The sequence below is a fragment of the Macaca mulatta genome, chromosome Y (genome assembly GCF_049350105.2).
Source record: "Macaca mulatta isolate MMU2019108-1 chromosome Y, T2T-MMU8v2.0, whole genome shotgun sequence".
Classification (NCBI taxonomy): Eukaryota; Metazoa; Chordata; class Mammalia; order Primates; family Cercopithecidae; genus Macaca; species Macaca mulatta.
In genome coordinates this window covers 3,458,234-3,475,308 of record NC_133427.1, presented here as the reverse complement: position 1 = coordinate 3,475,308, position 17,075 = coordinate 3,458,234, and the positions used below count along the sequence as shown (strand labels likewise).

General features: G+C 48.5%; 1 protein-coding gene across 2 annotated transcripts in view; it reads right to left on the bottom strand.

Annotated features, from left to right (window-relative positions):
- Positions 1-11,947, bottom strand: part of LOC106992273 (cAMP-dependent protein kinase catalytic subunit PRKX) — a 107,392-nt gene extending 95,445 nt beyond the window's left edge. Inside the window, exon 1 of one of the 2 annotated variants that reach the window (XM_015128613.3) lies at positions 11,293-11,947. In XM_015128613.3, coding sequence (XP_014984099.1) covers positions 11,293-11,458 — 166 coding nt within the window. In that variant the 5' untranslated portion in view covers positions 11,459-11,947. The remainder of the gene's footprint in view (positions 1-11,292) is intronic. The other variant, XM_015128612.3, reaches the window with a different exon arrangement.
- Between the last annotated feature and the right edge of the window lie 5,128 nt (positions 11,948-17,075).

Below are 17,075 nucleotides of genomic sequence, written 5' to 3'. Positions count from 1 at the left end.
CCTTCGAAAGTCCTGGGACTACAAGTATGAGCCACTGTGCCCAGCCCTATTTTTCAAACATATTAGAGAAATGACTAGGATGTAACCTTGACAGTTCTGGATTAAGCAGGATGGAAAGACCCAAACTAGTCATATGGACAGTTTTCTGTCCTCTTCTCTTCTCTTCTCTTCTCTCCACCTTCTGAGAGAATGAGCTGAGCATGGTGGTGTGTCCCCGCAGTCCCAGCTACTTGGGAGACTGAGGTAGGAGGATCACTTGAGCCCTGTAGTTTGAGGCTGCAGCTGAGCTATGATTGATTGCACTCCAGCCTGGGCGACAGAGCAACACCTTGTCTCTAAAAAACAAAAAACAAACAAAATCATAATCCCTTGACTTGGCCACTATATCATCTGACAGAAGACACGAAAGGCTGGAAGAACTGCCCAGAGGCGTCCCACAGGAAATTCCTCCGTAGGGAGACTCACCAAACCGGCAACCGCCTCCCACACTGACAGTCTCTGTGCGGTCTCCTTAGACCACAGGAAGGTGGAGGTGGACGCCACCAGTGCTGGAGGGGAAGGAATTTCCATCCTCGAACCTGCGCCTCCTTCCTCTGCAAGTCATTTACATCTTCGCTAAAGGTGTTCAGACAGGGTAGGGTGAGTCTCCTGGATGCCTATTCCACCATCATGGGAGAACTGCTGGGCGGCTTCAAATACATCTAATGTGTTTTGGGTTTTTTGTTTTTTTGAGATGGAGTCTCACTCTATCACCTAGGCTGGAGTGCAGTGGCACAGACTCACTGCAACCTCTGTCTCTTGGGTTCAAGTGATTCTCTTGCCTCAGCCTTCTGAGTAGCTGGGATGACAGGCACCCACTACCACGCCCCGCTAATTTTTGGATACAAACAGGATTTCATCATGTTTGCCAGGCTGGTTTCGAACTCCTGATCTCAAGATGCAGTAATCCCAAAGTGCTGGGATTACAAGCATGAGCCCCCACGGCCTGGCCTCTAATGGCTGTTTATCATGTTTTCTCCTACTCAGATCAATGTAAATGCCAAATGGACTTTCACTTAAGATCCTAATGGGGAAACAAAATGTCCATCATCCTGTCTCAACCAACACAGCACAGAATCAGAGATACTGGGAAAACATGCCCACGTGAGAAACACAGCGTGAAAACGCTCCAGAAAGGAGGAGTTTCTTCAAAGTACTGGTTGCACTGGTTTCATTCTTCTTGCACAAGGGAACCTTGGAAAAAAAGGGGCTGGCCAAGTTTACCCACACACACGTGGGTATTACCAAATTCATCCACATGCCCAGGTTTCTGTGCAAACAATCTCCCTCTAGCACCTGCACCTGTGTTTCTGTCTTGCTCCTCCAATAGGATACAAGATTTGCTTCTAGGATTCTAAAGTGCATAGGTCAGGCAGGGTGCAGTGGCTCACGCCTCTCATCCCAGGACTCTGGGAGGATAAACTAGGAGGATCACTTGAGGTCAAGAGTTCAAGACCAGCCTGGGCAACATGACAAGACTCTATCTCTACAAAAAAATCAAAACAATAGCCTGGTGTGGTGACACATGCTGTAGTCCCAGCTACTCAGGAGGCTGAGGTGAGAGGATCCGTTGGGCCTCGGACATCGATGCTACAGTGACACCATGTCACTGCACTCCAGCCTGGGCATCCGAGTGAGACCCTGTCCAAAAAAAGGAGATAATGGTATTTATCTCTCTGTGCAGTATTTATCTCTCTGTGCCTGGCTTATTTCTCAGAGCATAATGACCTCCAGTTGCATCCACACTGTTGCAAATGAGAGGACTTTATTCTCTTTACAGGCTGAATAGTACTCCATTGTGTACAGACGCTGACGGGCACATGGGTTGTTGCCCTATCTTGGTTGTTGTGACTTGTGCTGCAGTGAACCTGAGAGTGCAGGTATCTCTTCATCGTATGTGATTTTAAGCTACTATATTTATGGTCCTTCATTCCAGCAACCATGCAAGACTAAGACAGTATGAAGGAACATGAGAGAGATATCAGAAGTCAACCAAAAAGGGGAATCTTCTAAGAAGTCAGTTTTAATTGCGGTGACACTACAATATTGCTTCAGGAGAATTTCCAACATATCCCTGGATGCATTACAATTTGCATAGGGGCTATGATCTGAATTATGTCCCCCGAAAAATCGTATATTGATGCCCTAATCCCCAGACTTTAGCATGTGGCTATTTGGAAATGGGGCCCTTGAGGAGTTAATTTAGGTAAAATGAGGTCATTAGGGTGGGCCCTGATCCAATTGGACTGCTATCCTGGTAAGAAGAGGAGGTTGGGTGTGGTGGTTCATACCGTAACCACAGCACTTTGGGAGACTGAGGCAGGAGGATTGACTGAGGCTGGAATTTGAGACCAGTCTGGGAAACATAAGGAGACTCCATCTCTAGGAAAAATGTGTATATATAAGCTGAGCATGGTAGTGCACACTTGTGGTCCCAGCTTACTCAAGAGGCTGAGGTATGGAGTGTTGCGTGGGCCCAGGAAGCCAAGACCGCAGGAAGCTATGATAGCACCACTGAATTCTGGCCTGGGCCAGAGCAACATCCTATCTCTAAAAAAACAAAAATAAAAAAAGAGGAGATGAGGACACAGAGAGGGATGGCCCTGTGAGGACACAGGAAGAAGACAGCGTCTATCTAGGAGAGAGGCATCAGAAGGAACCAGCCCTGCCCACACCGTGATCTCAGACTTCTAGTCACCAGGACTGTGGGAAAATTAATTTCTATTAAATAAGCCACTCAGTCTGCGGTATTTTGTTATGACAGTCAGAGCAAACTAACACAATTACACCCTGCATTCATTCTCAAAAGGACTCCTGTGGCTTCAACCTCCAAAACAGACCAAGAAACCTGCAACTTATTATCTCAGTGGTGAAACCCCGTCTCTACTAAAAGGACAAAACTTACCTGGGCATGGTGGCAGGCACCTGTAGTCCCTGCTGCTCAGGAGACTGAAGCAAAAGAAACACTTGAACTGGGCAGTCAAGGTTGCAGTGAGCCGAGACTGCCACTGCACTCCAGCCTGGGTGACAGAGCTAAACTCCATCTCAGGGAAAAAAAAAGTCTGCCACCAAGCTCTGCAAGACCTGGCCACCAGGAAGGCATATGCAGTTTCACACTGGGGAGAAGAGGAAACTGATGGACAGAAAAGGTTCACTTTTTGGAGACCCTAAGTGTAGCAGGCATTGTGTAATCATGTGCCTTGATACTTCCTTTTCTTTATTTTTGACATAGGGTCTTGCTCTGTTGCCCAGGCTGGAGCACAGAAGCACCATCATGGGTCACTGCAGTCTCTACCTCCTGGGCTCAAGCAATCCTCCTGTCTCAGCTTCCCTAGTAGTTGGGACTACATACAAGTGCATGCCACCACACTCAGCTACTTTAAAAAAATTTTTTTTGGCCAGACGTGGTGGCTCATGCATATAATCCCAGCAGTTTGGGAGGCTGAGGTAGGTGGATCACAAGGTCAGGAGTTCAAGACCAGCCTGGCCAAAACGGTGAAACCATGTCTCTACTAAAAACTACAAAAATTAGCCAGGCACGGTGGCAGGAGCCTGTAATCCCAGCTACCTGGGAGGCAGAGGCAGGAGAATCACTTGAACCTGGAGAATCGTTCTCCAGGTTCTCAAAAAAAAAAAAAAAAAAAAATTGAGATGGGGTCCTACTACATTGCCCAGACAGATGAGCTCATGGGCTAAGCAATGCTGCCACCTCAGCATCCTAAAATACTGGGATTACAGGCGCAAGCCTCCACAACTGGCCTCCCATGAATTTTTATTTTTTGAGACAAGGTCTCTGCCATCCAGGCTGGAGTGCAGTAGCATGATCTCAGCCCACTGCAGCGTCAATCTCCTGAGCTCGCGATTGTCATGCCTTCGCCCTCGTTTGATTTTCACAAACCATGTCTCTTCCTGGAGGGGGCTGTCTGCTGCTTTCAACACTTTAACGTCTCCCTTCTTTGCAGCGTGCCCATGAACTGTAGTCCCAGCTACTTGGTTGGCTGAGGTGGGAGGATCACTTGAGCCCAGGAGTTCGAGACCAGCATGGGCAACATAGCAACACCCATCCCTACAAAAATAAATAAATAAACTAACTGAGTGTGGCAGTGCATGTCTGTAGTTCCAGCTACTTGGGAGGCTGAAGTGGCAGGATTGCTTGAGCCAGGGAAGTGGAGGCTGCAGTGAGCTATGGCTGCACGACTATACCCTAAACTGCACTACAGAGTGAGACTCTGTCTTTAAAACAAAGAAAAAAGAGGTGGTGGCTCATGCCTGTAATCCCAGCACTTTGGGAGTCCGAGGCAGGTGGATCACGAGGTCAGGAGATCAAGACCATTCTGGTTAATATGGTGAAACCCCATCTCTACTAAAAATACAAAAAATTAGCCAGGCATGGTGGCAGGCGCCTGTAGTCCTAGCTACTTGGGAGGCTGAGGCAGGAGAACAATGTGAACCTGGGAGGCAGAGCTTGTAGTGAGCCAAGATTGCACCGGTGCACTCCAGCCTGGGCAACAGAGCAAGACTCTGTCTCAAAAAAAAAAAAGAGAGAAAAAAGAAAATAACGCTAATGTTGTCATGGTGGAGCTTCTGCCCATAGAGAAACTAATGTACATAGTGTACCCGTCCAGTACTTGGCATCAGTGAGTGTCATAAGAACAACTGTCAATAGTGCCATCATCCATTCATTTCTTTATTCACACACAGAGTGACCAGCTTGTCCCTGTCTCTGACTGCGACTTTCCTGGCTAGCACTGAAGGTTTCCCACCTCGGGAAACCCCTGGCACATGAGGAGGGTTGATCTCTCTATCCATGCAGTGGATGGTCTTGGGCACGCACTAAGTGCCGGGTCTGTTCTCTGAATGTGGGAGATGAAAGTGACTCCAACACACAGAGGTCCCGGCACTCTTGGCATCTATGTTCCAGCAGCGGAGGCAGGCGGAATGCTTGAGCCCAGGAGTTCAAGACGAGCCTGGGCAACACAGTGAGACCCCGTCTCTTTTCTTAAAATAAGTCCTGCACATGTATCTTAATTTAACTTAAATTTAATGTAACATGCATTTTAACTTAAAACTAAATTAAATTTAAAAAATAAAATGAAATAAACAATGAAGAGGAGAAACCGGCAGGACTTCTATCCTTGGAAATGTTCTCTGATGTGTAATATTTTATCTCATCTCTTGGCATTTGTGTGATGCACTTAAATGGAAACTGTCATTCCCACATGCATGAGCCGGTTTCACACAGGGCAACCACACAAGATAAACAAGATTAAAGGGCTGAGCTCCACTTTCTGTGTATTGTTAGGCCACAAACAACACTCCTAATTGCTATGTCAACACTGCCCACAAGGCTGCTAATTTATGCACACAGTAAAATCTCACCAGTTCAGATGCCATTCGTGCCGGCAGCATGCTGGTGTGACAGACAGGGTGGAGATGCCACGGACTCAATGTCTGTGTGCCCCTAAAATTCCTGTGTTGAAATCTTCACCTGCAAGGTAATGGTGTCAGGGGGTGAGGCCCTAGGGAGGTGACAAGGTCATGAGGATGGAGCCTCATGAATGGGATCAGTGCCCTTATAAAGGGACCCCAGAGAGCTCCCTCACCCCTTCCACCATGTAAGGACACAGCAAAAAGGCACCATCTATGAACAAGGAAGCAGGTCCCCACCAGACACCCAATCTGCCATGTCTTGATCTTGGACCTCCAGCCTCCCGAACTGGGAATAAATGTCTGTGGTTTGCTAGTCAGGAGGCTGAGGCAGAAGAATGGCATGAACCCAGGAGGCGGAGCTTGCAATGAGCCTAGATTGCACCGCCACACTCTAGCCTGGGCAACAGAGTGAGACTCTGTCTCAAAAAAAAAACAAAAAAGCCACTCAGTCGGTGGTGTTTTGTACAACAGCCTGAATGAACTATCTTATGGTATTAATAAGACCCCAGCAACGAGGAGAGGAAAGGAAAATTCTGCCCAGTTTAGGAGAACCTTTTATTCTTTAATTCCCAGTATCCACCCCTGCATCTCTTTCTTCTCCTTTTCTTCTTTCTGACTTTACTACATGACCAGGCATGCCCACAGTACCAGTGGCATTATCAGCACCAGCTCACATTCCTTCCCTTATTTGGGAAAAGACTGGCTCTCTAGTTCACCACAGACGACCGCTTCCTCCTCTCCCCTCTCTCCCATCATGTGCCCACCTTATCATTAAAGAAAGTTTAAATGTTAAGCCAATCGGGTCTAGTTTAGATTGTGCAGTCTGACCCCAGCCAACGGGGAAAGGACATAGGGACAGGAATTGCCTTACGAATAAAAACTTCTACTCTCCTTTGTTCGGGGTGCTCTTGGGGCAACCAGCCATATGGGAGGGCACCCTCATGTGCAGCAGTAAATTTGTTTTGCTGAGAAATCCTTTGTCTAAGGGCTCGTTTTCCTTACAGCTCCAAGCTTTATTTCTAAAAACCAAGGACGGGATTAAAAACTACCAGTATTAAACACTTCAGATTTCAGAACCATGTATCATTAATTATGAAGATCTACTAGCTCTTAAAAATATACAGTATTTTCAGATAGTATACCACGTGAAAGTTAAAAAAAAAAAAATGTGTTGAGGAAGACCAAGTAGTCTGTGGTGAGGGAATTCATTCTGCACCATGGTTTGGAGGGTGGTAGCTGCCCAAATCCACACACTGGGTAAAACTGCACAGAACTCTATACACACACTTGCAAACACAAATGGGCACCTTCTGAAAACTAACAAAGGCTGAACAAGCCGGGCACGATGGCTCATGCTTGTATACAATCCCAGTACTTTGGGAGGCTGAAGTGGGAAGATTGCTTGAGACACCAGGAGATCAAGACTTGGCAACATAACAAGACTCTGCCTCTACAAAACATACAAAAATTAGCCGGGTATGGTGCATGCCTTTAGTTCCAGCTACTCGGGAGGCTGAGTTGAGAGGATCACTTGAGCCCAGGAATTCAAGGCTGGAGTGAGCTGAGATCACACCACTGTCCTCCAGACTGGCCAACAGAGTGAGATCCTGTCTCAAAAAAAAAAAAAAAAAAAAAGTTGAATGAGGTATGTGTTCTCTTTAATAGGGATATACCAACATCGATGACATGGTTCTGATATTGTCCGACAGATATGAAGACGTCACTATGGCGAAGCTGGCTGAAAGGTCCGTGAGACTCCAGGTACTGTTTTTGAAATCTCCTATGAAGTCTGTATTTCAAAATACACACATTTTTAATATTGGTCTAGGAACTTTGAAGTCTTCCTCACAGTAACCATGTAGGATAGGTTCTGTTATTACTTCCCTTTTTTTTAAATAAGCAAATGCGAACTAGGTTGAGCAAAGGAAAACGAAATGTGGACCCAAAGCCTGGCCACCGGTTTACCTGCTGAATTACCTCCTTCCTGACAGGTTAACACTCGGGGTGCCCACAGAAACAAGCACTGGGTCGTAGATGCCAAATGATTCAATAAAAACACTTTCGGGAAAAAACCTAAGCTTTTTGAGTTTTGTTGTTGTTGTTGTTGTTGTTGTTGTTGTTGTTGTTGTTGTTGAGATGGAGTCTTGCTCTGTCACCCAAGCTGAAATGTGGTGGTGTGATTTCGGCTCATTGTAACCTCAGACTCCCTGGTTGGGATGGTCTTAATCTCCTGACCTCATGATCCATCTGCCTCAGCCTCCCAAAGTGCTGGGATTACAGGCATGAGCCATCATGCCCATCCACACCTAAGTATTTTTTATCTGATATATAGAGAAAGTAATTCTCAAGTAATCATTTTAAGTGGGAAGATTGATAAAATAAGGCTGGTAGACTGCTGCACAGAGAGTCATCCTCTCTATGTAGTGTAAGTTTTTCACTTCCATAACATATATTTATTTGATTTTGTTTCATTTTTTAGACAGAGGATCTCACTCTATCACCCAGGATGAAGTAGAGTAACATGACTATGGTTGACTGCAGCCTTGACCTCCTGGGCTCAAGTGATCCTCTTGCCTCAACTTCCCAGGTGACTAAGAGTACAGGTACGCACCAACATGCCCAACTAGCTATTATTACTATTTTTTTTAAGAGATGAGGGTCGCTCTGTATTGCCTAGGCTAGTCTGGAACTCATGGCCTCAAGCCATCCTCCCACCACAACCTCCCAAATAGCGGGGACTACAGGCACGTACCACTGTACCCGGTCCAGATTTTCCTTTTTTAAAGCACAATTGTTTTCCCTCATAGAAATAAGCACAGCTTGGTTATATGAACAGAAATGTGAAGAACCAGATTGAAACCCATTTTTTTCTCTAAGGAGTAGTATGGCTGTTCTGATACAAAGTTCCTAAAACTATTAAATCAGCCTTTAAACAAGACGTACTACAGAATCCCTTTATGCACAAAGAAGAAAAAAAAATCCATTATCAGATTTTTCACAAGTGCAAACTGCACTCTTTTTCCTAACTGCCTGAACTGGAGGAAACTGGTCAATCTAGGACACTGACACTTTCTTTTCTTTTTCCCTCCGCCACCCAGGCTGGAGTGCAGCGGTGTGATCTTGGCTCACTGCAACCTCTGCCTTTTGGGTGCAAGCAATTCCTTTGCCTCAGCCTCCTGTGAAGCAGGGATTACAGGCACCTCCCACCACGCCCGGCTGATTTTTATATTTTCTCAGTAGAGACAGGGTTTTGCCATGTTGGCCTGGCTGGTCTGGAACTCCTGAGTGCAAGAGATCTGCCTGCCTCGGCCTCCCAAAGTGCTGGGACTACAGGCAAGAGCCACCACACCCAGCCTGTGATTGGCTTTAAGTCATAGAAAATAGGATTGTTCAACTGGCAATCTGCATATAGATCCCCTCCGCCCACCCCCCAAAAAGTTCAGTACTCCTGGGGGTGCTTGTTTGGGGCCTGAGAGAATTAGGAATGAGTGGAAAAGAGCACTGAAAAGCAAACTTATGTTCCTGCAGGGACAGCCTAGGATGAAGAGAGGTCACACCCAGCCAGACTGGGTGTCAACTCCAGACTGAGACTCGAGCTCGTTCCTCACTCTTCATCAAGCCTTGGAAAAGAGTCCAAAGCTGCTGTAGATTGTGGCTCAGAGATACAATCGTGAAGGCTCTACAACGCTTAGTATATTTTAGAATTTATTCTAATTCTTTTAGGTGAATCACACTTAGACTGCTCTTTAATCAACAATAAAGAAAAGGGCTCGGATAAAATGCTGCAGTTAATGTCACAGCTTTGGTAGCTGTGAAGCTGTCATGAGAGAGTGTTCCAGACACACACACACACACACACACACACACACACACACACACACACACACCGCCTGGGTCCTGGTCCCCTGCTGTCCAATGAATATGGGATACCTACCTCTCCTGTCACACCCTTGGAGCCCACGGGAAGTTATACTTGAGAAAAGAGCATCATCCTCATTAAGAGAGCACTGACTGGACTGAAAAAAAAACAGCTGACCTCCCCACCCAGCCAGCTTGGTCCCCAGAGGAAATGACACTCTATTTTTTAAAATGAGGTTACCCGCTGGGCACCCTAAGCTAACTTGATGTCAAACTGAGTGGCCCCCTGTCACACCAGAGCTCCTCACCTCTGCCGCCCTGGGGCCCGCTTCCTGCTCTCTGCCCCGGCCTCCAGCTCCAGCTCCACCCTTCCTTCCCAAGAGACCCATGTGGGTGCCCCAAAGAATGACAAACTCTGGTGCTGAGTGCCAAGGAAAGGCTGGATCTCATCAATTTTCCATTGTCGAGTTGTATTTCCACCGATTGTGGCAGCTGAAGCAGTCAGGGTTCCTGCCCCACCCTTCCTCCCCGCAAAACACACACAGCATTAAGATTAGATCACGACAGCCTTCGGGGGGGAGGACCAGGAGAAGAGGGAAAGCAGAAAGAGAGAAGGGAGGGAGTCAGAAACAGAGCAGAGAGACCAAGACAGTAAGGGGACAGGGAGAGAGGCATAGACAGAGGAGGAGAAATGCAAATACACGAACAGGGTCACAGAAAGGGAGAGAGAAGAAAAACAGAGAAAGAGATAGAGAATGAGATAGGAGGAGGGAGGGAGCGAGAGAGAGAGCCTCGTCCCACACTGTCTTTCCAAACTCAGGCTTTATTCGTGGGCCCTTCCTTCAAGGTCTAAGTGGCAAAGAACTCACTGAAGGAAGCTAAGTCCCCTCTTCCTCAGCGGTTCTGAAGGCCCACTGGCTATGCCCGCGGGTCTTCCTATGCCATAAAGTATGACCTTGAGCCCTTGGGATTCCCAGCCCAGCTTCCTCCTTTCCAAAATGTGAGGACAAACAGGAGTTAGAGGGCCTGAGAGCCCCCGCCTCATCAACACACCCAGGACACCCCCTCTGTTCTCCCGTTTATTTTCTTGACAACCAACACCCCACTTAGCCACACAGAGTCCCTAAGAGGCACAGGCGGGCTGGTGACAACTGTTTAAACTCAGCTCCCATGTTCGGTTGGGATATTCTGACCCACTCAGGGCTGTCCCATAAACCAGCGCGTGTCCGGATCCAAGCGCACCGAGAACTCGAAATCTCTGTCAAGCTGCCCATTCGGGGTTAAGTTCAAAGACAGAGGACAAAGGAAACGAAGAAAGCGCCCAATACAATAATTATCCACTTCAGACGAACAAGACGAAAAGCACAGGCAGTGTCAGGACATGTTAGGATCCTTTCCCAACTCCGCCGTCCCCATCCCCACAAAGCCACGGAATACCTGTTCCCTGGAGCCCAGTTGCTCCCGCAGCCCGTGGAGAAACCTGTACACTCCCCGCCGAGGACCCTGCCACTAGGCAAACAGGGAGGCTGGCCTGGAGGAGACCCGCAGGGGCCTTCAGAACTCGCGCCCGAGACCCTGGAGCCGCCGTATGGGAGGCGCACGAGGTTGCCGAGGCGAGGGGACCCACAGGAAGTTTGGTGACGTCGGACCACCCAGCCCCAGACTGCTGTGTGTGCGGTGGATGCAGGGTGGTCTCAGACAGGAGCCGTCGGTGTTCCAGGGAACGCACCCGGCCGGGCCGGTCTGGGGGACTCGCCGGGGCTGGGGGTGTGGGTACGCTCCAGTTCTCTGAGTGGCCCTCTAGGAGACCCAGTGGCAGGGGCAACCCCGCGAGGGGACCCTGAGCCAGAGCGGCGGGGTAGGGCCCTACCCAGGAGGCCAGCACCCGGGGCCCTTTGTCTGACTATAGCGTCCCGGCCGCGCCGCGCGCCCTTATGGGCCAAGTCTCCGCGCGCACTCGCTCACCCACGGTGACCAGCGTGTCGAAGTCCTGCAGGCGGTAGGCAGGCGGCTCCAGCGACCGCGCCTCGGAGCTAGGGCAGAGCGCGGGCACCCAGTCGGGGGTCTCCTCCGCCACCTCTCGGGCGATGTTCGCCGCTGCGGCCTCCTGGCCTAGCCCGCGCGCCTCCATGGGAACGCACTCAGGTCCGGGACGCCGAGCCAGGCCGGAGTGCTCGGGTAGCCGGGCTTCCCGGGACGCAGCCTAGGAGGGCCGCGCGGCGACAGCATCAACGCAGGCTCCCCATGCGCGCCCTAGCCTCCTGGTGCGCGGCCCGGCGCTGTTGACAGAGCGACCGGGACAATGGTGGGGCGGCGCTCACTGCACAAACAGCAACGACCCCGGAGCGAGCAGCCGCTGGCCTCGCGGGGCCGGCACCGAATGCCAGAAGGCTGCGGGAAAGGCGGGGGCCGCGGCCCTGGCTCTGGGTGCGCGAGCCAGGGGGTCCTGAGTATTCCTGGTCTCGCGCCAGCCGCCTGCTCCACCTAGGTAGCCGCGTACGCGCTGATGGGGCGGGCAGAAGCAGCCTGGGCGTGGTCACGCCTCTCCCCGCCCCCACCGAGCCGCGGGGCTAGGGGCGTCACCTTCGCGCAGGCTCCGCAGCCGCCGCTACCCATCTCAGTAGCCGGAGACGTGGGCGTGCGGGCGACTCCAGCCGTCTAGGGCAGGGGCGGCTCTGGGGAGGTGCCCACGCCCCCTCCGCGCCCGGGGTGACCCTGGGGTGGGACCCAGGCTGACTTCTCCCTGGGGACGCACTGGCCGGTCATCCGCGTCGCTGCACCCAAGCCCAGAAGATGGGGAGGCGGGAGGCGAAAGGGGGGAGGCTGGAGGGCCCGGGGACTGGGAGCGCATTGCTCAGCAAAAGTGAAGTTCACAAATAAAACCTGCAATTGGCGTTTGGTGAGGAGTGGGACTCGGATTAATCTGGCTACTCAAGACGCGAGCTGCGCGCGGATACCCGAGAGGGGCTGCTGGGTCTGGGGGACAAGGTCAGCGGCCTGGTGTCGGTATAGGCCTGGTGATTCCAGATTTCTAATTGGAAGGGGAGAGGAAGGGTGGGCGCGACCCGGTGCGTTTCTTTGCAGCTTCCTGTGGATCAAGAATTCTTTCCAAATAAACATTTCATTAAATAACTCAGGAGAGACAGATTTGAGAGATCTCCCGAACAAATGTAGCGCGTGAAATTTAATTGGTCACTGTTTGAAACGCTCCAGCGACAACCCGATAAAGACTTGTGCAGACGCCTGTTCACTGCACAATTCTTTTTTTTTTTTTTTTTTTTTTTTTTTTTTTTTTTTTTTTTTTTGAGACGGAGTCTCGCTTTGTCGTCTGGGCTGGAGTGCAGTGGCCGGATCTCAGCTCACTGCAAGCTCTGCCTCCCAGGTTCACGCCATTCTCCTGCCTCAGCCTCCAGAGTAGCTGGGACTACCGGCGCCCGCCACCTCGCCCGGCTAGTTTTTTGTATTTTTTTAGGAGAGACGGGGTTTCACCGGGTTAGCCAGGATGGTCTCACTGCACAATTCTTTATCGGGTTGTCGCTGGAGCGTTTCAAACAGTGACCAATTAAGTTTCAGCAAACTATCGCAAGAACAGAAAACCAAACACCGCATGTTCTCACTCATAGGTGGGAACTGAACAATGAGATCACCTGGACTCGGGAAGGGGAACATCACACACCGGGGCCTATCACGGGAAGGGGAGAGGGGGGAGAGATTGCATTGGGAGTTACACCTGATGTAAATGACGAGTTGATGGGTGCTGAGGAGTTGATGGGTGCAGCACACCAACATGGCACAAGTATACATATGTAACAAACCTGCACGTTATGCACATGTACCCTAGAACTTAAAAGTATTAAAAAAAAAAAAAAAAAGAATTGTGCAGACGCATTTCAATTTCAGAAACGCAAAGTTGTTTTTTATTTTTCCTGGCTTAAGTGTGGCTCAGACAATAGTAGAACATACTTATATTTAAAAACTCTATCCGTGTGGATTTGAAATGCAAATATAGCTAGACATTTGGTCACCACTTTCCCCAGGGAAATGCAGACACTTCTTAACTTGCAGGCCTGACATGGCCTGGACACTGCGCCCCTGACCCGCTACCAAGGCAGCCCAGGCTGCCGTTTCGCCGACTACACTTTGAGCAACAAGGGGTCAAACTGCAAACGTCTTTTGTTTTGAGGGATCTCAGCGATTCTGAGACTGGAAGGGTCTCCAGACCCTCAGTCCGCAGGTCAGGGGGGCCTTCCGAGAGGCAAAGCAGCCTGTAAGTCAGAATGGACACATTTTTAAGGGGACCAGGCCGAGCCATCCTTGTGCAGCTAACAGTGAGTGGGAGTCAGGAAGTTTGAACTCGGTTCAGGCTTTGGATTTCTGGCCCCTAGCTGCCAGCCTCGCCCCAGCCTCCACCTGCATTTTGTGGGTGGCATATCCCCCCAGGGGTGACACCGCTCTCTATGCTCTGCAAAATCCTGAGCTGGAATGCAAAACATGTGCGACACCAGCAGGCCCCCGCCATTCCCTGAACCTGGTTAGGACAAGTCACGGCCCTGCCAAGCAAGCTTCACCAGCAAGCTGTGCAATCCCTTGACCCTGGTTAGGACAGGAAACGGCCCTGCCAAGCCCTGCCTGGCTGAGGGGTTAAGGGCCAGCCAGGAACGCGCACTCAGGAAAAGTTCGTGTCACCCCGCGGAACGCGCACCCTCTCCACTAGGGCCTGACCTTGGAAATGCAAGGCTGCGGCCTTATAAAGTCCTTTTAATCAAGGCCCGGGTTTCACACCCAATTAAGCAGATGTCTTTGCCTGCAGATTGCGCGCAGGAAGAAGAACGTGGCGCAGATTTGCAGCGTCAAACTCTGTTTGGGCAGCTTGTTAGTCTGACTCCACCGATCCCACTCTGAACTTGAACACATAGCAACCTCTTCTTAGAAACAGACCCTGCACGTTTCTCAACACCTTGCTTGACAAAGCAGCTTTCATCTGGAAGGATCATAAAAATCCTTGAGAAACCACAGCCTATTACTTAAGAGACAAAAAAGGAAAATCCCTGTGAGTTAGGCATGAAAGGATCATTATTGCCTTAATGAAGTGGCATTAATTTGCAGTGGAGTCAGGAAATGCTGAACTCTGCCATTCCGAAGGAATAAGTCCCTGACCCTAAACCAGAATGAGCTATAAATTCAATACAATGATAGGTGCAGGTGTTGTTAAATATGAGAGGAATCAAAATTGTACCATCTGGCTGAGCGCAGAGGCTCACACCTGTGATCTCAGCACTTTGGGAGACACTGGGGTTTGAGACCAGTCTGGGCAACATTGGAACACACCTCCCATCTCTATCAAAAATAAGTTTTTTAACTAGCCAGGTGTGGTGGTGCACACCTATAATCCCAGCACAGAGGCAAAGGCACAAGGATGCCTTGAGCCCAGGAGGTCGAGGCTGCAGTGAGCTATGACTGCACCACTGCCCTCCAGCCTGGGCAAGAGAATGAGATCCTGACTGAAAAAAAAAAAAAAAATCTACCATCTCTGAAGGGAGCTGAACACTCTTTAAGCATGTATACTGTATGTGTGTGTTTGTGTATGTATGTGTGTTTATATAGTGTACATATATCCACTATATGTTATATATACTGAGTTAGATATGTTATATACTTGTGTATATGTATGTGTACCTAAGTATGCATATATAATATATGACATATAATATATTTTGCATAAATGATACATAAAATATTTCTATATATGCTGATATAAAATCTTTTTTGTTCTCATTTTATTTTTTATTTTTTCATTTTTATATATTGAGAAGGTACAAGTGCAGATCTTCTGTTTCTGAGTAATTTTACTTAAGATAATGGCCTCTACTTCAATCCCTGTTGCTGCAAAATGTATTATTTCATTCTTTTTTACAGCTGCATAGTATTCCATAGTGTGTGTTTGTGTGTGTGTATATATATAACATCTTCTTGTCTGAGCTCAGTGGCTCACACCTGTAATTCCAGCACTTTGGGAGGCCAAGATGGGTGGATCACCTGAGGTCAGGAGTTCCAGACCTGCCTGGCCAACATGGGGAAATCCCATCTCTACTAAAAATACAAAAATTAGCTGGGCGTAGTGGCAAGCATCTGTAATCGCAGCTACTAAGGAGGCTGAGGCAGGAGAATTGCTTGAATTGAACCTGGGGAGCAGACATTGCAGTGAACAAGATCACACCGTTGCACTCCAGCCTACAGTAGACATGGTAGCATGCACCAGTAATCCCAACATACTTGGGAGGTCAAAGTGGCAGAGTCACTTGAGCCTAGGAGTTTGAGGCTGCAGTGAGCCATAATCACACCACTGCCCTTTAACCTGGGTGACAGAACAAGACTCCACGTCTTCAAAATAATAAATAAATAAATAAGGATCTGACTCAAGTGAATTCCAAATAACAAGGCCAGTGTTGTATATTATAGGAAACAGAAGATTTGGTTAAGAGTTTTCACACACTTCTTTGCTTTCCCACATTGACATTATAGGGATCTAAATATTTAAAGGATCTCTCATTAACATATTACAAAACACAGTGATGGTTGTCCATAATCTTTTTCTTTTTAAATAGAGATGGGGTTTCACTATGTTGCCCTGGCTGACCTCAAACTCCTGGCCTCAAGTGATCCTCCCATCTCAGTTTCCCAAATTGTGGGATTATAGGCAGTGCCACCACATCCAGCTAATTAAATTGTGTGTGTGTGTGGAGATGGGGTCTTGATATGTTGCCCAGGCAGGTATCACAAACTGCTAGGCTCAAGCGATCCTCCTGCCTCAGCCTCCCAAAGTGCTGGGATTACAGGTGTGAGCTACTGCAGCCAACCATGGTGAATTCACTCCTAAGTCATCTTTCTTACTGACTCACTTCAATACATATCATTAATATTATTCTTTGAGTACAACATTACCTGTGATGTTCAAACATGGAGAAAACCTGTCTCTACTAAAAATACAAAAATCAGCCAGATGTCGTGGTGCATACCTATAATCTCAGCAACTCCAGAGGCTGAAGCAGGAGAATCGCTTGAACCCAGGAGGTTGCAGTGAGCCAAGGTCAAGCCACTGCATTCCAGTCTAGGTGATAGAGTGAGACTCCATCACACACACACACACACAGAGACACACACACACACACACAAATTAAAAAATAAAAATAAAGTAATGGGAAAAGCAGCGATTACTTTTGCTCCAACCTAATATTTCACACCTACCTCTTGAAGGAAACACATATCCTCCTCTGATAAAACCATAATTACTAATGCAAATATAATGGTTCTCCATGATGGCAGAGAGCCAGGTGAGCAGAGACTATACTCTTGGCACAGCAACAGTTAGTAAATTCTGCCCCTGACGTTTTTCCTCCGGAGGTCCCCTGTGACTCTGAAACCTCATTCCTTGTTGGTTTTTAGGGATTACAGTGATATCATTTTCATGCCACCTTGTCTAAGAAAATTACAGCTAAATAGAAGGAATACATTCTAGAGTTCTATAGCACTACATGATAACTGGAGTTAAAAATGATATAGGCCAGGTGAAATGGCTTACACCTGTAATCCTAACATTTTGGGAGGCCAAGATAGGAGGATTGCTTGAGGGCAGGAGTTTCGGACCAGTCTGGGAAATAAGATGAAACACTGTCTTTACAAAAAATACAAAATTAGTTGGGCATGGTGGCTTATGTCTGTAGTATCAGCTACTCAAGAAGCTGAGGTGG